At 40.1% G+C, this 21,719-nt stretch overlaps 1 protein-coding gene across 1 annotated transcript; it reads right to left on the reverse strand.

The window, feature by feature from the left end:
• Nucleotides 1–2,946: 2,946 nt before the first annotated feature.
• Nucleotides 2,947–19,428, reverse strand: LOC100705919 (up-regulator of cell proliferation-like). Its single transcript, XM_019355963.1, has 2 exons — nucleotides 19,203–19,428; nucleotides 2,947–7,643 (listed from the first exon to the last, which is right to left on the reverse strand). Exons 1-2 carry the CDS (start codon nucleotides 19,426–19,428, stop codon nucleotides 2,947–2,949), a joined length of 4,923 nt encoding a protein of 1,640 aa, XP_019211508.1.
• Nucleotides 19,429–21,719: the final 2,291 nt, after the last annotated feature.

Genomic DNA, 21,719 nt, shown 5'->3' on the forward strand with positions numbered 1-21,719 from the left:
GTGGCGGTGACGTAACCGCACTTAAAATGCGTACTTCAAGCGTGCAGACCCTGAATTGGGACACAGCCTGTGTTTCTTAGTTGCTGTCTCCACCGTGTCAAGTTCGCGTCTCTGTGTCATACTTCCTGTTTTACTTTGAAGGTCCGTGTCTTATGTGAATGTGTTCAGTTTAAGCTTCCTTGTCTCGTCAGTTCTTATTTCCCCCAGCTGTGCTCTCCTTCTGTCTCATTCCCCTCGTTACTTCCCAGTGTATTTAAACCCTGTGTTTCTCTGAGTCAGTGTCGTGTCGTACCCTCAACAAGCTGTGTGTTTTGCCTCCGTGTTTCCAGTGTTTTGTCTCCAGCTCCAGTTCAGTATTTCTGCTACAGTGTTTTAGTCCACCAGCGTTTTTGTTTGTCTTTTGGTGAGTTTAGTTTAGTAAGAGGTTTTTCCCAGCAATAAAGCTGCGCTTTAAGTTGTACTTCTGTGTCTGAGTCCTGCATTTTGGATCCACCACTCCTGCTTGCCTGCCTGCCACACAGCCAACCATGACAGAATGACATGATTACGATCAATAAAATATCAAAAAGATTATTATCACTCTCTATTCAAAAACTTAACACAAGGTTAACTTTGTCGCTATTTTGTGACCCCCCCCCCCCCAACAAACAAACAAAACAAAACAAAAGACAAGAAAAAACTGGATAACCACAGAAGACAACATTGATGGATGAAAAGTTGAAGCAAATGGTTGCCATGAAAGTTCAGCTTTACATGCTTGGCCTTCTTATGTCCTCTGCAGTGGACATGTGATATCTAAAAAATAAAAACTTTTTTTCCTAAAAAAAATTATTTCAGTCTTCTCATTACCTTACAAACATTGGGGGATTTTAAAAAAAGAATTGATTGGACAGCATTTTTTTTTTCCTGGTAGTTAGGAGGATATACGTATGTATGCTTGTATGTATGAGTGGTTGCTTTCTGTAACATGCTGCTGCTGGACATTCATGGCTGCTTTGTGTAGTTTTAATGGTAGTATATTCTTGTACATACAGGCACAGTTGTATAGAGGAAGTGTAGGATGTATCACTGCTGATTCAAAATAAATAAATATGGAGTTTAAAAAAAAGAGTAATAATTAAGAAGATACACCAGTATTGTAATCTTGGTACTCATACTAGTGATGGTAAATTTGATTCTTTTTACTGAATCGAGTTTTAATGAGTCACTCACCAAAGTGAATCGAATTTGTTTGAGTCATTTGATTCACTGAGTCAGTTGACCATAGAGTGCAAAAAATTTACATTTTCACTCAAACTTAATTTGTTTCTCTTTTCATGTAAATCCCACTGCTAAGATGAATGATTCTAAAAAAAAAACCCAACTATTTTATAGAGCAAAAAAGAGCAAAAACATTTCTAAAATTAAGCAATTTCCTATCAAAATTGCTTAATAAACATTTATTTTGTTTATTTTTATTTTATTAGTATTTTCCTTAAATGTGTTAAATATATATTTTCTCATCTAAATGTCCACTGAGCTGTGAGCCAGGGGGCGGTAATGCGCCTTAACATTGGTTGCCAACCAAGAAGAAGAAGCTGTGAGCCAGGAGGGAGGGGGTGAGCGAGTCCTGAGTGATTCGCTTACGCTTACGATTCAGCACAGGAGGGAGGGGGTTAGTGAGTCCTGAGTGATTCGTTCGCTCTATGATTCAGCACAGGAGGGAGGGGGTTAGTGAGTCCTGAGTGATTCGCTTATGCTTACGATTCAACACAGGAAGGGAGGGGGTGAGTAGCTCAAATGTGCTGTTAGCATGTTAGCAGAGCGATGCTACTGTGAACCGAGGAGCTATTTTCTTGATGTGAGCTTCTACTCAGGGTTTTTTCTTCCAGTTCAGAGCAGAAATGCTTTTGTTAAGAAACTGCCTGTTGTTTCCCCCCCCCCCCCCCCCGCCCCCCACAATTTTAATTATAAGCTAGATATATTTCTACTAAGCGAATTAGTTTGCTAACAGAAACAGGGATGAGTCAGTGAGTCAGTTGGGCTTGTGAATCATGATTCACAAGTCAGTAAAGTGATTCTCGAGTATTGAACGATTCGTTCACAAATCGAACATCACTGACTCATACTTTTTTGGACAGCAGGAGGTGTAGTTTCCCACAATTTGTTTTCCTGAATTTCACTGTATTTTCTTTTTGTCACTTTTTGAAGTAAATTCACAGCTTGTTTTTATGTAAACATTTTTATTAATTATTCTTTACATGTTCAGAGTAACAGATATTATAGTTTAGTAAATTAGTTTTTATACACTGTATGACATGATTATGATCAATAAAACATGAAAAAGATTATTATTAAAAAAAACCAACAGAAAAAATGAACATCCACAGAAGACAACATTGATGGATGAACACAGAATCAGTTCCATGGTGAACCACTTAAAAACAGCCAACCAAGTGAACAACACTCTCCAAGAGGTCGGCATATCTATATCCTAATACAGAGGGTACACTGCAAGGTGCAAGCCACCCATAAGCCTCAAGAACAGAAAAGCTAAATTGGAGACTGTACTGAGTTTCCATAACATTTGAGTGTCTGCTTATAAGCAAAAGGAAACAATAAATGCTCACATAACACACATATTTAAAAATTCAAAAGATCATTAGTGACTGAATGGATATATATTTTCTCATGATTTATTATAAAGGCTTAAATGTGTTTAAAAAAGAAAACAAATAATAAAAACTAAATGAAAGATGTACACAAAAAAAGACAGATCCTTTTTGAGATCAGATTATTTTTCATGTGTTAAATGTAAGCTCAAGTAAATATGACCAGTATCTTTCTTATTTTGCACTAACAGTATCTTGATTTTATTCAATACAAATACATTTTCTTGAATACCACATTAAAATATGCTGATATGTTCTTCTGGACAGACATAAAAAGAAGGTGGAATGTGAATTGTTACTTGACGTTAAATGACTTTTTGAGACTTTCTTCGGCCTGTTCTTTAGTAATTTTTTTCCATTCTTCAGGAATATCAGCAGGTTCTGCATTATATTCTTTGGCAAAATTATCATTGTAATTTGCCATTATAAATTTCCAGTGGTCTGATGCCTTAAGGCTCACATCTGGAGGGATGTTCCAGTCTGGAAAAATGTCCCTATAACTCTTATAAGGGTGCCATTCATCATTTGTGGCACTGCATCGGAATCTGCAGTCACTCACAATGAGAGAGGAGCATATGTCCAAGACAAGTTTTCTAGTACTGTCCCACCTGTATCTACCCAGACCCTCCGGCCGATGCAGTGAAGCAAAGTGTTTATGTTCTTCTCCTCCTGCATCACACGGAGCTTTGCAGAATGGACACTGTTTGCCACAACCAACCAGTTGGTTAAAAAGCTTATTTTCAGGTTGCACAGGAAGACGTTGTAGTTTTGTTTGAAAGTTCAGTCTCTCAAATGCTTTTCTAAGATCTTGTGCCATGTCCTTTACACACTCTGTGAGCCAGTGAGCAAACTGTTCCTTGTCAGCATTGTTCAGGATCATGAACGCACCAAGAGCATCCTGGGAAATGACCAGTTTATTACCAAGTTCTTTACAAATATCTTCAACAAATCTCCCCAATTCAGAATCAGTATTTCTTGTTTTGGCTTTGTTAATGGCATCATTTATGCTTTTCATACATGACTGCAGACGTCGGTCCTCAAACTCGGATATTTTTGACACAGTTGAAAAGTGCTCCACTATTTTGTTGTGTATCCATGTCTTGACATACTTCTCATATGAGCAAATATAGCTCAGATAGTTTTTAAAATAAGCTTTTGAAAGTAAATCCAGTAAAACTGAATACTGGAAGGACATTCGTGTGCTGAACTGCTCACATGTCGACATTTCAACAGTGATATCAGCTCCCAGGAAACGACTGATAAAGTCCTTAACAGCAGGCTTCAAACATCGGTTGGTGAATTCTTCTGCCTTCTTCTGACACTGGTCTCTTTCATGGAACACATCAATGAAATCATCACAAAACTTTTTCTTGTTGTTCATGAGACATCTGTAGGGATCATTTGTTTGGATGAAATCTTCGTGCATTTTCTGAAACTCTCTGGCTGCAAATCCACAGATGTGCTGTTTGAGAGAAACTTCAAACTCAATGTTTTGGTCAACATCTTGATTCTTTTGCAATTTCTCATCAATCATGTGTAGGATCTCCTGGATGTAAGTCTCACAGTAATTGCTTTTCTTTTTAACTTTTTCTCTCACAAACTGAGTGCAGACATCTATGATGCTGTCAGCCAGTTTTTGTACAGCTGTATTGGGATCTTGAATGTTGAACCACTTAGCCACTCTCCCCATTGCATGTGTAGCTCTGTGACGTATGTTCTCACTTGTGTATTTGAAAGGCTCTTTTCCACAATCCTGCAGATGTTTTTGACTTAATAATTCACATGCACGACTCCCCCTATGTGAGAGATTAATTCTCAGGTACTGAGATACACTGGTGAAGACATTTGTTGTCTTTTGTTCAGAAAAAGAAAGATTCTTCAAAGTTTCACTCCACATCTTATCAAACTCGTTGTCCAGCTCTTTATCACTCATCTGGACTTTTTTCATTCTGCATCTGTTTAGCAAAGCGCAAACTGCATTTTCAATCTCCTTTTGATGATTCTCTTTGATTTTATCAATTTGTGCCATCCCCTGTCTGATTTCTGCTGCTGCTGTGAGCTGATTAAAAACAGATCTCTCCATTTCTTTTCGAAGGCTCTTTGCACTGTTTGAGAATTCCTCTTTGTATCCTTCAACCAGATAAACATGACCCTCTGTTTGCTTGAAATACTCTGTCAGATTTTTGATAAGTCTTGTCTCCCATGTGCACAGCACTGTGGAGGCATTGCCTTTCAAAGATGTGAGAAATTCTCTCATGTCAGAAAACTGAGATTTTGCTGCAACTGTACCAAAATTGGAAATTCTAGTTTCTGCATTTGTTACCCAGGTGTACATTTCTCTTTTGAATTCCCACTCCCATTTGTTGAATTCTGTGCAGAGTCTCATGTATGCATCAGCTACGAGGCTGTTTCTGAAGCTGAAGATGAAGTTTTCATACTTTACTGCAGTCCACAGACTTGTCACCCACTCTTTAAACTCCATGACATCATTAGCAGATGACTCACAGTTTCCCAGCAGTTGGATGATGTGTTTCTTGAGCTCATATACAGCCTCACTGTACCCTGCATTGACTGGTGCCATTGGTGGGTTTCCATTCCAGAGTCCAGGAATGTACCAGTTCCCAGTGTCTGGACTGTACTCCATCACATCAGTGAAGCTCTTGTTCTCCTCTTTCTTTTCCATTTTGGCTGCTGCCTGGGTCATCTCATTTAACTGTTCCAGGAGCAGTTTCCTGTCTCGTGAGTTCTTCTCATGGGCTGAAACATCGGACACATTCTGGTGAACAAACACACATTTCGGCTTTTTGCCCACCTCCTTCATCCTGAGAAAAGCATGCACAACTATTTGTAGGATGTCCTTCATTTCAGTTGAATTCTCCATTGCAACATTGACAATGGTGACATCACTCAGCCCTACAACAAGTGTAGCAAGCTCATTGTCGTGCTCATAGCTATTGTCTAGTTGTGCAAGTTCTGGTGACTTTAAGCCCTCAGTGTCAATGATCACCATGAAGTCACAGTTTAGGACTTTTTTTATGTCTTCATTGATTTTGATGAGCAACATAAAGGCACCGCGAGTACATCGACCACTGCTGACTGCAAACTGCACTCCAAACATGGTGTTAAGGAGAGTGGACTTCCCTGTGCTCTGAACTCCAAGAACTGTGACTACCAGGATCTTTCTGCTTGGAGACACCAAGTCACTGAGCTGAAAGAGAACATCACTCACCCATCTAAGAGGGATGTTGGATGCATCTCCATCTACAAGTTCAAGAGGAAATCCATCAAGCAACAACTCTGCACACAGTTTGGGCAGATGCTGCAGCTGTTGACGTGCTGGATCTGTTTGTGGAAGGGACAGTGAGGCTTCATAGATCTGACCCATTTCACGGAAGAAGTGTTCAGTCCCCAGTGAGCTGTTGGAAATTTGTCTGTCAATCTCATTTATCTCCTTCTTGTTCTCAGAGTTCTTGCATTTTTCTTTATATTTCTCCTGAAGTTCAGACAGTTTTATACGAGACACGTTATCCAGGTTTGTTCGCATCCATTTCAGGAAATAAAACCTCTCTGTTCCTGGGCTTGATATTGCGTTGATGAAGCATGTCATAACTGTCGACATGTCATAGGAGTTCTGCCTTTTCCGCAGTTCTTTTCTGTCTTTCTGAAGTTCACTTTTGTAATCTTCTATATTTTTGGAGCCAACTTTTCGAAGTCGACATCCTTCCTTCTCTAAGCAGGTCAGTTCTTTCCATATTTTACCTTGTCGTGGAAGATTATTTTTTTTGTACTTATGGATGTCTTGAATTTCAGCAGTGATGATGTCTGCATTTGTCTTTGCAGTCTGGCACTCTGGAGAGTCTTCATCAACCAGGATCCCCAGTTCATGGGCAATGTCTGCCATCTGCTCTATTGTCATGTTAATCTTTGAATTCTTAACCACATCTTTGACCATTTCCCTCAGACTTTTCACAAAGTCTGCATCATTTATTGTTTTTGTCTTAATGATGATGTTGTTGTTGGTCAAGCCCAACTCAGTTGCTACTTTTTTTAAAGCATATGTACTGTTGTGCTTGCTCAAATTATTACCTACTAAGAAGATCTGTGCTTTGTGCTGTTGGTTGGTAAGTAGACTGAGCTCAGATTCAGAGCCTAAATGGTCAAAGAACACAAAAACTGCTGCAGATGTCTGACACAGAAAGGAGTATTGTGTTTGAAAGCTTGCAATGTCCCCACGAAGGTTAGCTACAGCCACTGGCTGACTGAAAATATCAATGTTTGCTTTTCCACCAGGAAGATACCAAGTAATTTCAGTCAGTCCGTTGGATATTCTTCTTGGACTGTCACCACACTCCATGTTGCGATGAACAAAGGTGTCATGGTACTGCTGAGAATTGCTCAGAAGCTTATTGAGAATCTCTGACTTGGACAAAGAGCACTCACCCAGACTGACAAAAGAGATCATTGGAAGTTTCGAGAGAACAATTCTTTCTTCAATGAAGCCCTTGGATTCTGACAGAGACTGAGGTCTGTACTTTTTAACAATGTCTCTCATGGCCCACAGCATGAGTGTGCACTGATTGGTGTCACAATTTGGAAGCAGCAAAGGCACAGAAAACTGACATGTGGACATTTTTACTGCCATTTCCTGCTGCACAAGACCATCAGAACACAGAAAAAGAGCAGTGATTATATCAAGGGGGTTCATCATGCCACCTGTGTTTGGGCTTTTAAACAGATTTTCAATATTGAACTCTTTACTCCCTGATACACCATCACTGTCTGACTCACACACTGTGGTATATGTCACATTCCTCGCTGCCACATTAACCATCATCAGTTTCTTCAGAAAATACCAAGGAAGGTCGGATTTACAGTTGGCAGCTTCATCAGTGATGGCCTTCTCATCAATCTCAAGTATTTTTCTGAGTGTTAGTTTCTTTCTGTAGTAGTGCTCCAACCCCAGATCATCCAACAACCTCGCCAGCTGTCTCTCTGTGGATAAAAACAGGGTTGTTATTTCTAAAGAGTTTCACCATATCTTATTATGCTAAAATATCTTACCATAAAACAAATCCAAGGTTTCCAAAATCATTGATCAACAATCAGACAAAAAAAAACTGTCAGAGGTTATGTGTGGAGTAGGGCTGGGTATCGTCTCTGATTTCTAGAATCGATTCGATTCCGATTCACAAGGTCCCGAATCGATTTGATCCACGATTCGATTCAATTCGAGTCGATTCGATTCAATTCAATTCAATTCAATTCAATTCAATTCGATTTGAATCTGGGAAATTTTCACAGTCAGAAATATTATAATTCAGATCAGTACATTTACATATTTTTGTATCTATAAAAAGGAAGCTGACACACGCAAGTCTTTATCAAAAGTGTAAGCGTCACAGCAGATGCCTTTGTGTCAAAGTAGCTGAAGATAAAACACAGAAAACCATGAAGGCGATTTCGCCATGAAGGCAAAAAAACTAAATAATATTTTGGAGAAGCATAATATTCTTGATAATTTTCAGTGTAGTTTCAGAAAGTTGCATTCCCGTAAAACAACTCTCCTTGAAGTCTTCAATAACCTTTTGATGGCTGCAGATAAGGGTCATTGATCAATCCTTCTTTTATCGGACATTAGCTCAGCCTTTGATAATGCTGACCATCAAATCACATGATCCCTAGGTTAAAACACATGGTAGAAATTTCCAGCTGTGTGTAGAATATGTTTTATTTTCATGGGAAATTTTTGGTTAGATGTTTTTCAAAATCATTTCTTATCATTTATATTCAACCTCGCTTTTGAACCTCATGAACATGAATTAATTTTAAACGGCCATCAAAAAATTGGATGGCAACTATTTTTTTGCAAATTAATGCAGACCAGACAGCTTGCTACTTCTGAGGGCAATACCCAACTGAGGTCAATGCCAAACTCAGACAATTTAGTTTCTTTGTTAAGACCCAGGTCATGATTCTGTGTGGTGTTGTTGCTTGCCACACCTGAGGGGGGCGTGGTTTGTCCTCTATGATGTTTGTGTTTATGTAAGGATTCAGGTGAAGGCAGACCATTGGTGGTAGATGGAATGAGGGGAGCTGCAAATTGGGACCTTATTTGTTCCGGCAGCCCCGCTACTTCCTGTTTCCAACGTGCCGTGCGTTTAGCCCTATGTGCTGTTTGACTAAGTTTTCTGGGATGAGAAGAGCTAGCCTGCGTTTTAAATATTGTAAATAGTGTAAAAAAGACCTATTTTTTGACCTGGTAGCTGTAGGGGTGGGGAGCTGTTTTCTTTTAGAACCTTTTTCTCCCGTTTTGGTTAGCGAGACAGGCAAGAGGCTGGCTGGCTGGAGCGGCATCTAATAACCAACTCGCAAAATAAAACAAAATAAAAACAAACCAACAAACACAAAAACACCAGACATTATGGTACAGACATATAATTTGCACTGATGTTTTTTCGAAACATGTGCAAGAGCCCTCGGTGCACCTGCTTTCTGCTAAAGTCAAAGTAAACTCATCTCCGCTAGTACAGTTTGATGATTTAAAGTCTCACACACAACCTGTCGAAATGGGGGGGGTTGCTTCCAAATAGAGCACACTTCATTCATGATGTTGTAAATCGAAGCCCTTTATGTATTCATGATTTTGAATCCTGGGTTGTGTGAAATCCCAGAAATAAACCCTAGACAAAGTGAATCTGTGAACTAAGCTGTAGGTCTATTAGTTTATGTTGTGGTGATTCTCGAGTTAGGGAATGTTTGTTTATACTGGAGTGTAAAATTAAAACCAATGGAAGATGGACAGGAAGAGTTCAAAGCCATCAGGTCCTCAATTTAGAAGAAAGAGAAAAGAAGAGGAGGAAAAACGAGCAAAAGATACAAGTAAGCAGATGTGTCATTGGATAATGGCAGGTCATGTATCCTGAAACAATCAGAATCATATTCAGAATACTTTAATAATCCCTAAGGAAATTATGTGGGTGACAGTTGCTCAAAGAAGAAATGGTAAAATAGTAACAGTAACAGACTAAACTCCAAACAATACATTATGTTACAGATTTTACACATTTAAGAAATAGCACTAATATATACAGAGGCAGTGCCAGAGGGAGTGTTTGCCCAGGGCGCCAAACAGGCTAGGACTGCCACTGGTTTTGGCCATGCCCAACCTGACACTCGCTACCTTTTGAGTTTAATAAAACAACTGCTCCTTGAAACACCGTTGCCGTGTTGGTTTACTTCCTTGGGAGGGAGTGTGGGCCTTTTTCTTTTCTTTTTCTTTTTTTTTTTTGGCGTTTCTTGCATTGTGCTAGAAAAGCCAAATCTTCATATTCAAAGTTTTTGTACTGGGTTCCTGTCAGGTTTAGATTTCAGTTTAACCCATTAAAACCCATCAGTTTTAGATCAGCTACCTAACTACCAGGTTCAACTATCATAACTCTAACTGTCAGGAGTAGTACAAATCTCTTCACACTAACCTTGGGTGCAATCAAAAAATTCAAATGGTTCATAAAAGCAGCAACTCAGTGATTCAGTGATTTTAGGGTCATTATGGTAGTCTCAGGCAGGGCATAACATCCAAATCTCGGCAAATAACACAGAAATGAACCCATCGGAATAGCAAAATCAAAACAAACAGATTACACAGATGAAAAGAACCCAAATGCCCGATAAAATGTCTGTTTTCTGTAGAGCATACAAGGGCTGCCGTGACACCATGCCTTGGATTAATATAATGGCAGTAGACTAAGGAGCTTGGAAAGAAAAGTCTGTACTTCTTTAAGTTGCTTGAAGATGTTTTACCTCTCATCCGAGAAGCTTCTTCAGTTCTAGGGTCAAATGGTGGTGAGTCCCAGATTTAAGCCCTGTGGGATTATCCCCCCGAGAGGGACAATGGACCCCGTAATGATCTTCTACCTAATCACACGAGCCAAGGTGTAAAAATGGGTGTGGGTCACAATCAGCCAGGGTTTCGGGTGAGCTCATTGTGAAACCTGGCCCCACCCTATCATGTGATTTCCTGAGGTCAGATGGCCCAGGATGTGAGTGAGCATTAAGGCGTCTGGGAAGGGATCTCAACACTGGATTATAGACGTCAGACAGTCGTAAACCACCACCTCTGTTCAAAGATGGTCACTCACAGTGGACATATATGGCTTCTTTTAATCCTCTTTCAAACCATCTGTCTTTTCTGTCCAAAATGTGAACATTGGCATCCTTGAAAGAGTGACCTTTGTCCTTTAGATGCAGATGGCCAGCCGAGTTTTGTCCCGTTTTCTTTTCTGTGCATATTTGCTGACTTGATGAAAGCCCAATTAAGATATCCGTGGATGGTTTCTGAAAGCCAACTGCTTCCAGAAACAATTTGATTCTTTCAATTGAGCAAATGGTTCAGGAGTTACAGATGTTTAGCAAAACGTTGCAAAGAACCTGTTTGTCGCCGGTGACAGGTCAGGCTTTAGAGGGTTACGAGAATGTTTTTTATTTTTATGTCCTCATGAACTTAGGTCTCCACCTACAAGGTAGGGGCCTTTTTCTGATGTGCACTTATCTGAAAACTATTTATTATTTTTATAACAATGCATATCTTTTACTTACCACTACTCGTCATTATGTAGCTCTTCAATTCACCTGCAGGAGTGTCCAAATGCTGAGACACTAACTCAGTGCTGATATTATACAATATTGTTGTCACATAACAAGAAGGAACTGTAGGAATAATAATAGTGATAATATTAGCACTGTTTTTACTTACAGAACAAACTTACATTGTACGATTCTGCTTTGGCAATGAAAAGAATAAACAGGACTTTCACCTCCTGTAACAATCTATTGACAGGTAGAACATGGTGCTGATGGAGGGTCCTTTACTTCTTCACAGTATAGCTCAAAAAAATCTATATTCATTATTGATTACCTTTTGACAAATTATTTCAAACATTTAAAAAAATAAAAACAAGAAAAAATAAAAAAAATAAAGTCAGCTCCATAATTTATTTTACAAAGACAATTTTTGTGGATTTACCTCTGTGTATATTTATAGTGAATTTTAAATCAAACAATTAACTATTGCAGTAACTGTTTAGGAATAACAGACATTTGTTAAACGTTTTATACACATTCTGCCATTTTCAGAAGGTAATAAATAATTGGACAAGCTAATTTAACACAGCATGGGAATGTGCTGTATTCCCCCTTGAGATGCTGTGCTATACATTTATTGTAGGTTTTATGGCAAAATGAGGTATGTTCCCTTATTCTTTCATGAAAAATGAAGCAGACATAATATCTGAATTTGATTCAAAGTATTGAATTTGGTTTTTTATCACTCTAAATTTAAATATGAGGCCAAAGGAGATGTTAGTGAAGGAGGCAATCATTTGTTGTAAAAACCAAATGAACGTATGAGAAAGACAGCAAATGCTTTTTTCAAATCAACAATGTGGCTCATTCTTAAAAGAAACAAGAAAAGGCCCAAAAGACCAAAGAGGACAACAAAAGTGAATGTTGATGGAATTATTTACATAATGAACAATAATATCTAACCAAGCCCAGAAAACTCGTGAGGAGATAAATGTGTCATTGTGAAAGTCTAAAATCAAGAGACACCTTCATGAATGAAAATAAAGAGAGCAATCTTTACATATAGAATTTTGTTAGTTGGCCAAATATGTTTCACCCTCGGAAAATAGAGACTGTTTATATAAATGTTTGTAATTCCTAAACAGTTGATTTAAAAAAAAAAAACCCAACTTGAATTAAATTTCAAATTAAACTTCAATCCCATTTGCTTGTTTGATTTAAATCCACTGTGGTGTTCTAAATATGCAAAACTACAAAACTTGAGTCTGTGTCTAACAAATTATGGCGCTAACTTTGTATTACATAAACAGTATTTCTGCTTCATTTGTTTTACCTCCATTATTGCTACAGACTGTCAGCCAACTCTTGTTCCAGATTATTAAGGTAGGCAGCTTCTTTCTGTTAACATTAATCATAGGGAAGTATTTAGCTTTTTCTGTCCCAAAGATTATTTGTCACATTTTGAAAAAAGCCCACCAGCTATATGTCTTTCTCCTTCATCAATTGGGCAATTTAGACTAACATCACACCGGTCATGAGTTTTAGGCTCCCGTACAGCCCTGAGCCCCAAAACTTGTGAGCCCACACATCTTCACACGTTAAATAAATACAAAAAAAAAAATGAAAATGCAAGTTATTGCTGCATGTTATCATTTGCAGTTTAATCTCCTAGCACTGTCCCAAAGATGCTGGAGAGTCTCAATGTATTTTTTAAATTCATTTCTTGGCTCAGTAGTTCGTTTGTTTGTTTTTTAATATACACATAAAAGAAACATCACTGATAAAAGAAAAGTTTAAAAATGACCTACCTTTATAAAGGAGATATGCCCATAGCAAACATGTTATGCTAAAATCCTGGGGGTGGGGGAGGGGGTTCTACTTGTGTAGTATTTGAAGTAAAATTGTTCTCTCACTACTGCAGATAAATCTCTTTCTTAAGTCCCAGTGGAAATGCAGTCCAGGTGCACTCTGATCAGCCCTTTTAAACTGTTGGGTGAACACTTTCAGTTTCACTTTAAGTGATTTCTTGTAAAAGATTTTCATAGTAAACTTCCTCAGATGATTTAGTTCAAATTTTCTGCTGTGTTGCAGATTAAACCATGAAACACAGGAATGGATACAGTTTGGTTTTTTTTATATATATATAAAATGATACATTAAACTTCGGTGTTACAGTCAAAGTAAGAATTACAATAACTTTTATTTTTCTCCACAAACACACCGTTTATTAAAGTGATATAATCTAATTAAGAAGTGGAAGACAAAAATATGTGCCAAATCATACTTATGATTTTGTCTTTTATATTGAAATTATTCAAATTATGTATCATGTTATTTTTATATTATTCATTTTACTTTTTTTATTATTAGCTGGGTCCATAGAAGAGAGGCCTGATAGCTGAAGGCTCTGCCTTCCAATATACAATTAAACACTTCAGGAACTGGGTGCTGGCTTAGCTCACTGGGATCAGCAGGCAACCATATCTTGTATGACTGACAGCCGCCAGCCTGGGTTTGGATCTGACCCGCGGCCGTTTGCCGCATGTCTTCCCCTCTCTCTGCCCCTCCACTTTCCTGTCACTTGTCATTGTACCCCATCGAATAAAGCGGAAAAGGGTGATAAGGTATGAGAACTTTGAGATAAAATGGGGCCTAATTATTCAAGACCTTGTACACGAGGAGAAGGATTTTAAATATGATACTGGATTCAACAGGGAGCCAATCAAGAGAAGCCAATAAAGGAGAAACATGTTCTCTCTCTCTCTCAGGTCACCTTCAGTATTCTTGTTACGGCAGTATCTGAAGGATTTTCAGACAGTTTTTAGATCAGTCTGATGATAATGAATTTCAATAGCGGTCTTGCATCCAGTATTTTATTAGACCACAGTTACACAATAACCTTCTGAGAACCAGTCTATTCATTTATGTCCTCTTTAATGGACATTTGTTTTTGGTCTATATGTTTTGACTTATTTGAGCTACCCTGATACCACCTGTTGAGGTCAAAAGTAGACATCCTGGCCTTTTTAATGACATCTCATGTCTTTGGGTGGCCTCTTTTACCTGCAAATAGGAAAGACATCACAAAAAATGTAACTGAAAAATACTTGTTTCCTCGGTTCTCAGGAGGATATATCATTTAATAACTGTCCTCGCTAACTTACATCTAGTAACAAGATTTAATCAATCTACACTACTTACATGTGTTTTTAACCTTCAAAAAGCCTTTTAGACACAGCTGGTGTTCTAGAAACAGTCAGCAAGTAGCTCTGACTTTTGATTTTGAGCTAAAGACAGGCTAACTTTGTCATCCAGGAAATGTTAACAGCAAGATAACAGTTAAGACAACACCTAAAAGCAAATTCTTCTCCTTCTTCTTATTTTTCAGTTCCTACATCCTTGATTCCTTTGCTCTAATTTTCTCAATCATTTGATTACATCTCAGTCCTTCCTACCAGAGAAGCATGCACACAAAGTGAGAAAGACATGCACAGCAAGGAGCTACGACAACAGGCATTTAACAAAATGAGACATTCATGAAATGAGACAACTGTCAGATAAATATAGCATGTGGCACAGCTCACACAGCTTGTAGCTCCCGTCAGCCACCACGCGGACAAGTTCTTGTTTACAGATGATTTATTCAATGTTCAGCGACAAGATCACTCAGCGTTGTCATCATCATCATCATCATCGTGAGAACTACCCAAACAAATCAATTACAATCAGCAACATGTTTACAATAACACTCTTATGACAGTAAATCCAAACAAACAAAGGTATAGACACATAAATGCCTTTTTATGGCACTTTCACTGCACTTTCATTGAAACTCAAATTAACAGAGGCACCCTGAACACACCTCATTGCCTGCTGTGGCCAAACGGGAGAAAGTCCGTTCTTCGCGCGAGCCGCTACTCCTCTCCACGGCAAGTCCACAATTGGGTTTAATTTAACTCAACTTATGTGTTCTTTAAAACTTAGTCCAGTTTACAGGGAGTGCAGAATTATTAGGCAAATGAGTATTTTGTCCACATCATCCTCTTCATGCATGTTGTCTTACTCCAAGCTGTATAGGCTCGAAAGCCCACTACCAATTAAGCATATTTGGTGATGTGCATCTCTGTAATGAGAAGGGGTGTGGTCTAATGACATCAACACCCTATATCAGGTGTGCATAATTATTAGGCAACTTCCTTTCCTTTGGCAAAATGGGTCAAAAGAAGGACTTGACAGGCTCAGAAAAGTCAAAAATAGTGTGATATCTTGCAGAGGGATGCAGCAGTCTTAAAATTGCAAAGCTTCTGAAGCGTGATCATCGAACAATCAAGCGTTTCATTCAAAATAGTCAACAGGGTCACAAGAAGCGTGTGGAAAAACCAAGGCGCAAAATAACTGCCCATGAACTGAGAAAAGTCAAGCGTGCAGCTGCCAAGATGCCACTTGCCACCAGTTTGGCCATATTTCAGAGCTGCAACATCACTGGAGTGCCCAAAAGCACAAGGTGTGCAATACTCAAGAGACATGGCCAAGGTAAGAAAGGCTGAAAGACGACCACCACTGAACAAGACACACAAGCTGAAACGTCAAGACTGGGCCAAGAAATATCTCAAGACTGATTTTTCTAAGGTTTTATGGACTGATGAAATGAGAGTGAGTCTTGACGGGCCAGATGGATGGGCCCGTGGCTGGATTGGTAAAGGGCAGAGAGCTCCAGTCCGACTCAGACGCCAGCAAGGTGGAGGTGGAGTACTGGTTTGGGCTGGTATCATCAAAGATGAGCTTGTGGGGCCTTTTCGGGTTGAGGATGGAGTCAAGCTCAACTCCCAGTCCCACTGCCAGTTTCTGGAAGACACCTTCTTCAAGCAGTGGTACAGGAAGAAGTCTGCATCCTTCAAGAAAAACATGATTTTCATGCAGGACAATGCTCCATCACACGCGTCCAAGTACTCCACAGCGTGGCTGGCAAGAAAGGGTATAAAAGAAGAAAAACTAATGACATGGCCTCCTTGTTCACCTGATCTGAACCCCATTGAGAACCTGTGGTCCATCATCAAATGTGAGATTTACAAGGAGGGAAAACAGTACACCTCTCTGAACAGTGTCTGGGAGGCTGTGGTTGCTGCTGCACACAATGTTGATGGTGAACAGATCAAAACACTGACAGAATCCATGGATGGCAGGCTTTTGAGTGTCCTTGCAAAGAAAGGTGGCTATATTGGTCGCTGATTTGTTTTTGTTTTGTTTTTGAATGTCAGAAATGTATATTTGTGAATGTGGAGATGTTATATTGGTTTCACTGGTAAAAATAAATAATTGAAATGGGTATATATTTGTTTTTTGTTAAGTTGCCTAATAATTATGCACAGTAATAGTCACCTGCACACACAGATATCCCCCTAAAATAGCTAAAACTAAAAACAAACTAAAAACTACTTCCAAAAACATTCAGCTTTGATATTAATGAGTTTTTTGGGTTCATTGAGAACATGGTTGTTGTTCAATAATAAAATTATTCCTCAAAAATACAACTTGCCTAATAATTCTGCACTCCCTGTAAAGCAGTAGGACGATGCAGCAGAACTCACAAGCTGTGTCCCAAAACGTCGGCTGCATCCTCCAGAGGCCGCATTTGAAGGCCGATTACGTCACAGCCAGGCGACGAAGGCTGTCCCAATTCGTCGACTCCATCAAATGTGGCCGACAAATGCGTCCTTCATTTCCCCGAATTTGAAGGATGGGTCGAGTGTGTCCTTCGTTGCCCACCATATCCCAGATTTCATAGCGCGGCCCGGCCAAATTTCAGCTGCCAACAATGGCGGCCGCTACTAAGTTTTAAAATTAGTCTTATTAATCTTTCTGGGTCGCAAAATAAACTTTTAACATATTTTCAGGTGAGAAAGTAGCTGTGTAAATGACAAATATCTGCTTGTCTCCAAAAGTTGATTCTGTTCATCTGGACGTAGCGTTTTCTGGGAGAAACGTTTCATCACTCATCCAAGTGACTTCTTCAGTCTTTTAAACCCCAAAACACGCTGCGCCAAAAATTGGTCCACCCCAAGGATCGGGTCCCCCGACACAAACAGAGTAACATAGTGTACGCTGTTAAGTGCCAGGAGGATTGCCAGGATTTATACATCGGGGAAACCAAACAACCTCTAGCGAAGCGGATGGCACATCACAGAAGAGCTACCTCATCAGGCCAGAACTCTGCAGTCTATTTACACCTACAGGCCAGTGGACACTCTTTCAAGGATGAGGATGTACACATCCTGGACAGGGAAGAACGGTGGTTTAAGCGTGGAGTCAAGGAGGCCATTTACGTGAAAAGGGAAAGACCATCTCTGAATCGAGGAGGGGGCCTAAGGGTACATCTTTCGCCATCTTACAATGCTGTGATTGCAGCCATTCCCCAACTCTCTGTGAATGGTACTCATGGCCATTGATCAGTGGTCTTTGATCAGTGGGTTTTGGTCAGTGGTTGTTCATCAATGGTCATGAGAATTTGCATAATTATGATTAAGGAACTGACCTCACAGCCCATTGTTCCTTCAGTGGGCTGGTTTCAGTCATTATGCAAATGTACTGTTTATAAGATTGGGGAAACCTGCAGTCAGCTGAGACTGAAGAAGTCACTTGGATGAGTGACGAAACGTTTCTCCCAGAAAATGCTACGTCCAGATGAACAGAATCAACTTTTGGAGATTTATTTTCCTGCATGATTGAGAATGCATCAAGAAAATATCTGCTTGGTTTATCAAGACATCGTATATTTGCAAAAGTGTGCCGACGTTTTCGGAGACGTCTGTTGCCCACCCACTCGATAGCAAGCCGGGGGGTTCAATGGTCACTTCAGCCGGCGAGAGCAGCGGACTCCCGGCTTCATCATTTTCAGACCCCCGCTCTTTCGCTACTCAGGTTAAACATGATATATAAGTCACTCGGATAACTTAAAAATGTAATTGTTTGCCTTTTTCTGTGTTTTATTTGTTCCGGAGTAAATCGGTTTGGCTGAGATCAAAGTTATTAGATTATTAGATTAAATAAAACTTTATTAATCCATTGGGTGGGTTCCTCCGGGATTTTCACACAGCTGAATAAACGTTAAAAGGAAAACTGATTAAACACAAGTGTGAGACGGTCGAGAATTTACGCCAGTGTCCTGTTATATTTTAGATAGCAAGGAGCAGACGGCCGAGTTTATTAAACTCCACCAAGACAGCGGTGACGCAAATCTGAAGCAGTGTTGCCAACTCCTCAGTAAGGAAAATCGCTATTGGCTGTCCTAGAAGTCGCTAGAAGTCGCTAAATGACGTCATCGCCTAATTTGCATAATTGGTCATGCTCGTAAACTACGCTATGGGAGAGAGAAGTAGCACCATGGACGAGACATAAAGTGAGAGAAAAACATCCTAAATGCATTTAGGCATTTATATTTACAACTACAAGTTACATTTCTTTTAGCAATTATTGTTTTAATATCATAATTCCCACCCTCCTCCTTTATCCGGGCTTGGGACGGCAAAAGTGACCCAAAATAGGCACTCTGGCGGAGTTACTTTTTTTTTTTTCGTTTTTTGGCTTTTTTTTTTTTTTTCCTTTTTAACCACACAAGAATAAGGGTAAAAGAAGAACATTTTTAACCATAATGTTGTTAACAAACTACATTAGCAATCTAAATGGACCAAAAACAGACAGTAGAAATAAACAGTGGCAATGCGAAAAAATGCTGGGGACTAGTCTGGTCCTAGTTCAGGCTGATTGGGTTTGTTTGTTTGTTTGTTTGTTTGTTTGTTTTTCCAGACATCCAGGCTGTGCTGGCTCACAGAAAGAGTGGGTCATCCTCATTTTTGTCAAGATTCTCTACTGCAGGTTCAGCAACTGTAGCACTTGACTTAAATGAGTACACAGCTGATGTGCCAAAAAGCTGCAAAACATTGTCAGACAGCTGGTGCTCATAGCAAGCCTCACCAGACAGCTTCAGTCCATGTCGGATGTACAGGATGGAGTTAAGGCTCTGCAAGGACATCCGATTCCTAAGTTTGCTTTTTACCACACTCATCTGGCTGAATACTCTCTCAACTTCAGCATTTGAGTGTGGCAAGGACAACACAGACACAGCAGCCATTGCAAGTTCTTGAAATGGGTTGATATCAGCTGCATCCCTGTACTTCCAAATCTCACCCCAGAAGTCCATTGTGTTTTTTGTCTCATTCCATTTACTAAGAAGGATGCTATGCCATTGATGGACAATCTTATCTATCGCTTCAGGGGAGAAGCCAAGGAGTTTAGCAATTTTTTCTATTTCTCCAGGGCTCTTGTTGTGCTTTAGAGTTTCCTCCACATTGGAAACTGACATGTACTGCAATGCTTCAATTGGCAGTCTCACCCTCAACTCATTAGTAAGGGATATGGTAAAGGCTACACACCGCTTTCTGACATTTTTTTCATCCTCAGGCGCAAGGTGCAACTCAGCTGCTTTCGACTCAAAAAGGTAACCAAGGTATGGTTTGGAACTGATGTATCCCTCTATTGGCTCTTTGAGTACATCAACATTTGCCAGTGGATTCAGCACCCTGCTGCTCACAGACTTGATCAGGCTAACCAAGCTGTAAAGTAGTTTAAGAGGATCTACCTGTTCTCCTTCAAAGCCTTGATGGTGGTCTGTACCTCTCCCAGCACTGACTTCAGAAAAGTCATGTACAAGATATTTTGAGGGTCAGTGTACATGGAGTATAAAACTTCAGCCATGTAGCAGTGTTCACTGGACTTGGTGACTGCAAAATGCAGCCTAAGCTCATCCCACTGGTCCCATCCCACAACGTGTGGCACACACCTTGGTTATCTGTAAAGGTTTCTCCCCACAGTTGATAGTCTCATAAATGGCCTTGTAGGCCTCCCTGCGCTTTGGAGACACTGAAAACCAGTTATAAGTCTCTCGTACCAAGTACTCCACACTACGGGGTATGGTGTCATTGGAAGCATGACTTACAGCAAGCTGCAGAGAGTGGCATGCACAGCGAATAAGAACAAGATCTTTGAGGCCATACTCCTCCTTCAGCACTTTATGGACCCCATTGTTAATCCCTGTCATCACAGATGCATTGTCGGTTCCTATCCCCAAGAGATTGTCTTTTTTAAGACAACACTTCTCAAGGAAACCCACAACAACACGAGCTATAGATCTAGCATCTCCTCCCTCCAACTCAACAAGTCCTAGAAAAGTGGACACAATTGTCTGCTTGGTGTCACTAAAGTACCTTATGACAACCCCCAGATACTTAGAAACACTTATATCTGTGGACTCATCGAGGAGGAGGCTGAAACGCTGATCACCCACATCTGCAACCAACTTTTTCAGAAAGTATGGTGCCAGAACACCATTAATCATTTCTGTGCACTTTGTCCTGTGCATTTTGAAATGGGTGGCAGCAGTGGAGTCTGAGAAAGCAGCTCTACATGCCTCTCCAATATGATCACATGCCAGCATGGAACAGTGTTCAGCGATAGCTAATGCCATGGTGGCTTCGGCCTTTTTTGAAGAGTCTGTTTTTTTAGTAAGAAACTGCAGTTTCATTTGGGTGGAACTGTTATAATGCTTTGCCTTTTGAGTATGTTTTTGTGTTAGCATGTGTTTTTTCACATCACTCAGTTTGGCGTAGAAATCCGCCTTGCAATACAGGCAGTATGCACGTGTATCATCTCCAATAAACTGCTTCAACCAGCCCTTAAATTCAGGGTTTGATTCCCACTCTTTCCTGTATTTTTGAGTGTACAGTTTAGACTGAGACATGATGAGCTAGCTAGCTAGATGTTTAGCTTATGTCACAGAGAGGCACACACACGATGGAGGAAATGAGCAAGTGACTATGTTGGAATGATGTTTTAGTGCCCTGATTTATTTTAGACAAAGAAAAATGAACATTTACCGCTGCTCCCTAGGGCGGGAGCAGTGGCTTCGCTCATGTGCGATTCATTTGCAGTTTGTACGCGTAAGGGTGAACGACATCTGCTCTGACAGCTGCTGGGGGCGACTGCTGCGTGAGGACTATCCACCGCCTGTGAGCGCTTTGACTTGGGCGATGTGCCCACGGAAGCACCGGCTGCTTGTTGACAGTAAGAGCGATACGTGGTTTCATGTCAAAAAGTCATCACAAGTCTCCAATAACACCAGCAAAAGTCGCCAGATTTGTCGCTAGTCGCTTTTTAGAAAAAAAGTCGCTAAGGGGGTCTGAAAACTCGCTAAATATAGCGACAGAATCGCTAAGTTGGCAACACTGATCTGAAGGCTAGACCGTCCCATTTCACAACCTCGCACTTCCCGCCTTCTCGGTCTTCGAAGGACCCGGCCCACGTAGACCGCGAAGGCCGGGTCCTCCGAAGGATGCAGCCGACGTTTTGGGACACAGCTACAGAGTGCCATGCTTCTCTGCTCTTGTGTCACCACAAACTCAGTCCGTGCTGCATGTTACTTCCGCTACCACCAAT

Source organism: Oreochromis niloticus, unplaced genomic scaffold (genome assembly GCF_001858045.2).
Source record: "Oreochromis niloticus isolate F11D_XX unplaced genomic scaffold, O_niloticus_UMD_NMBU tig00000809_pilon, whole genome shotgun sequence".
Taxonomy (NCBI): domain Eukaryota; kingdom Metazoa; phylum Chordata; class Actinopteri; order Cichliformes; family Cichlidae; genus Oreochromis; species Oreochromis niloticus.

Bases quoted from the DNA above. Each gene is read 5' to 3' on its own strand.
- LOC100705919 (XM_019355963.1), bottom strand. From the start codon at position 19,428: ATGGACTTCTGGGGTGAGATTTGGAAGTACAGGGATGCAGCTGATATC. The intron at 7,644-19,202 runs GTGAGGCTTGCT...TTTTATCCACAG, and splicing joins ACATGGACTGAAGCTGTCTG to AGAGACAGCTGGCGAGGTTG.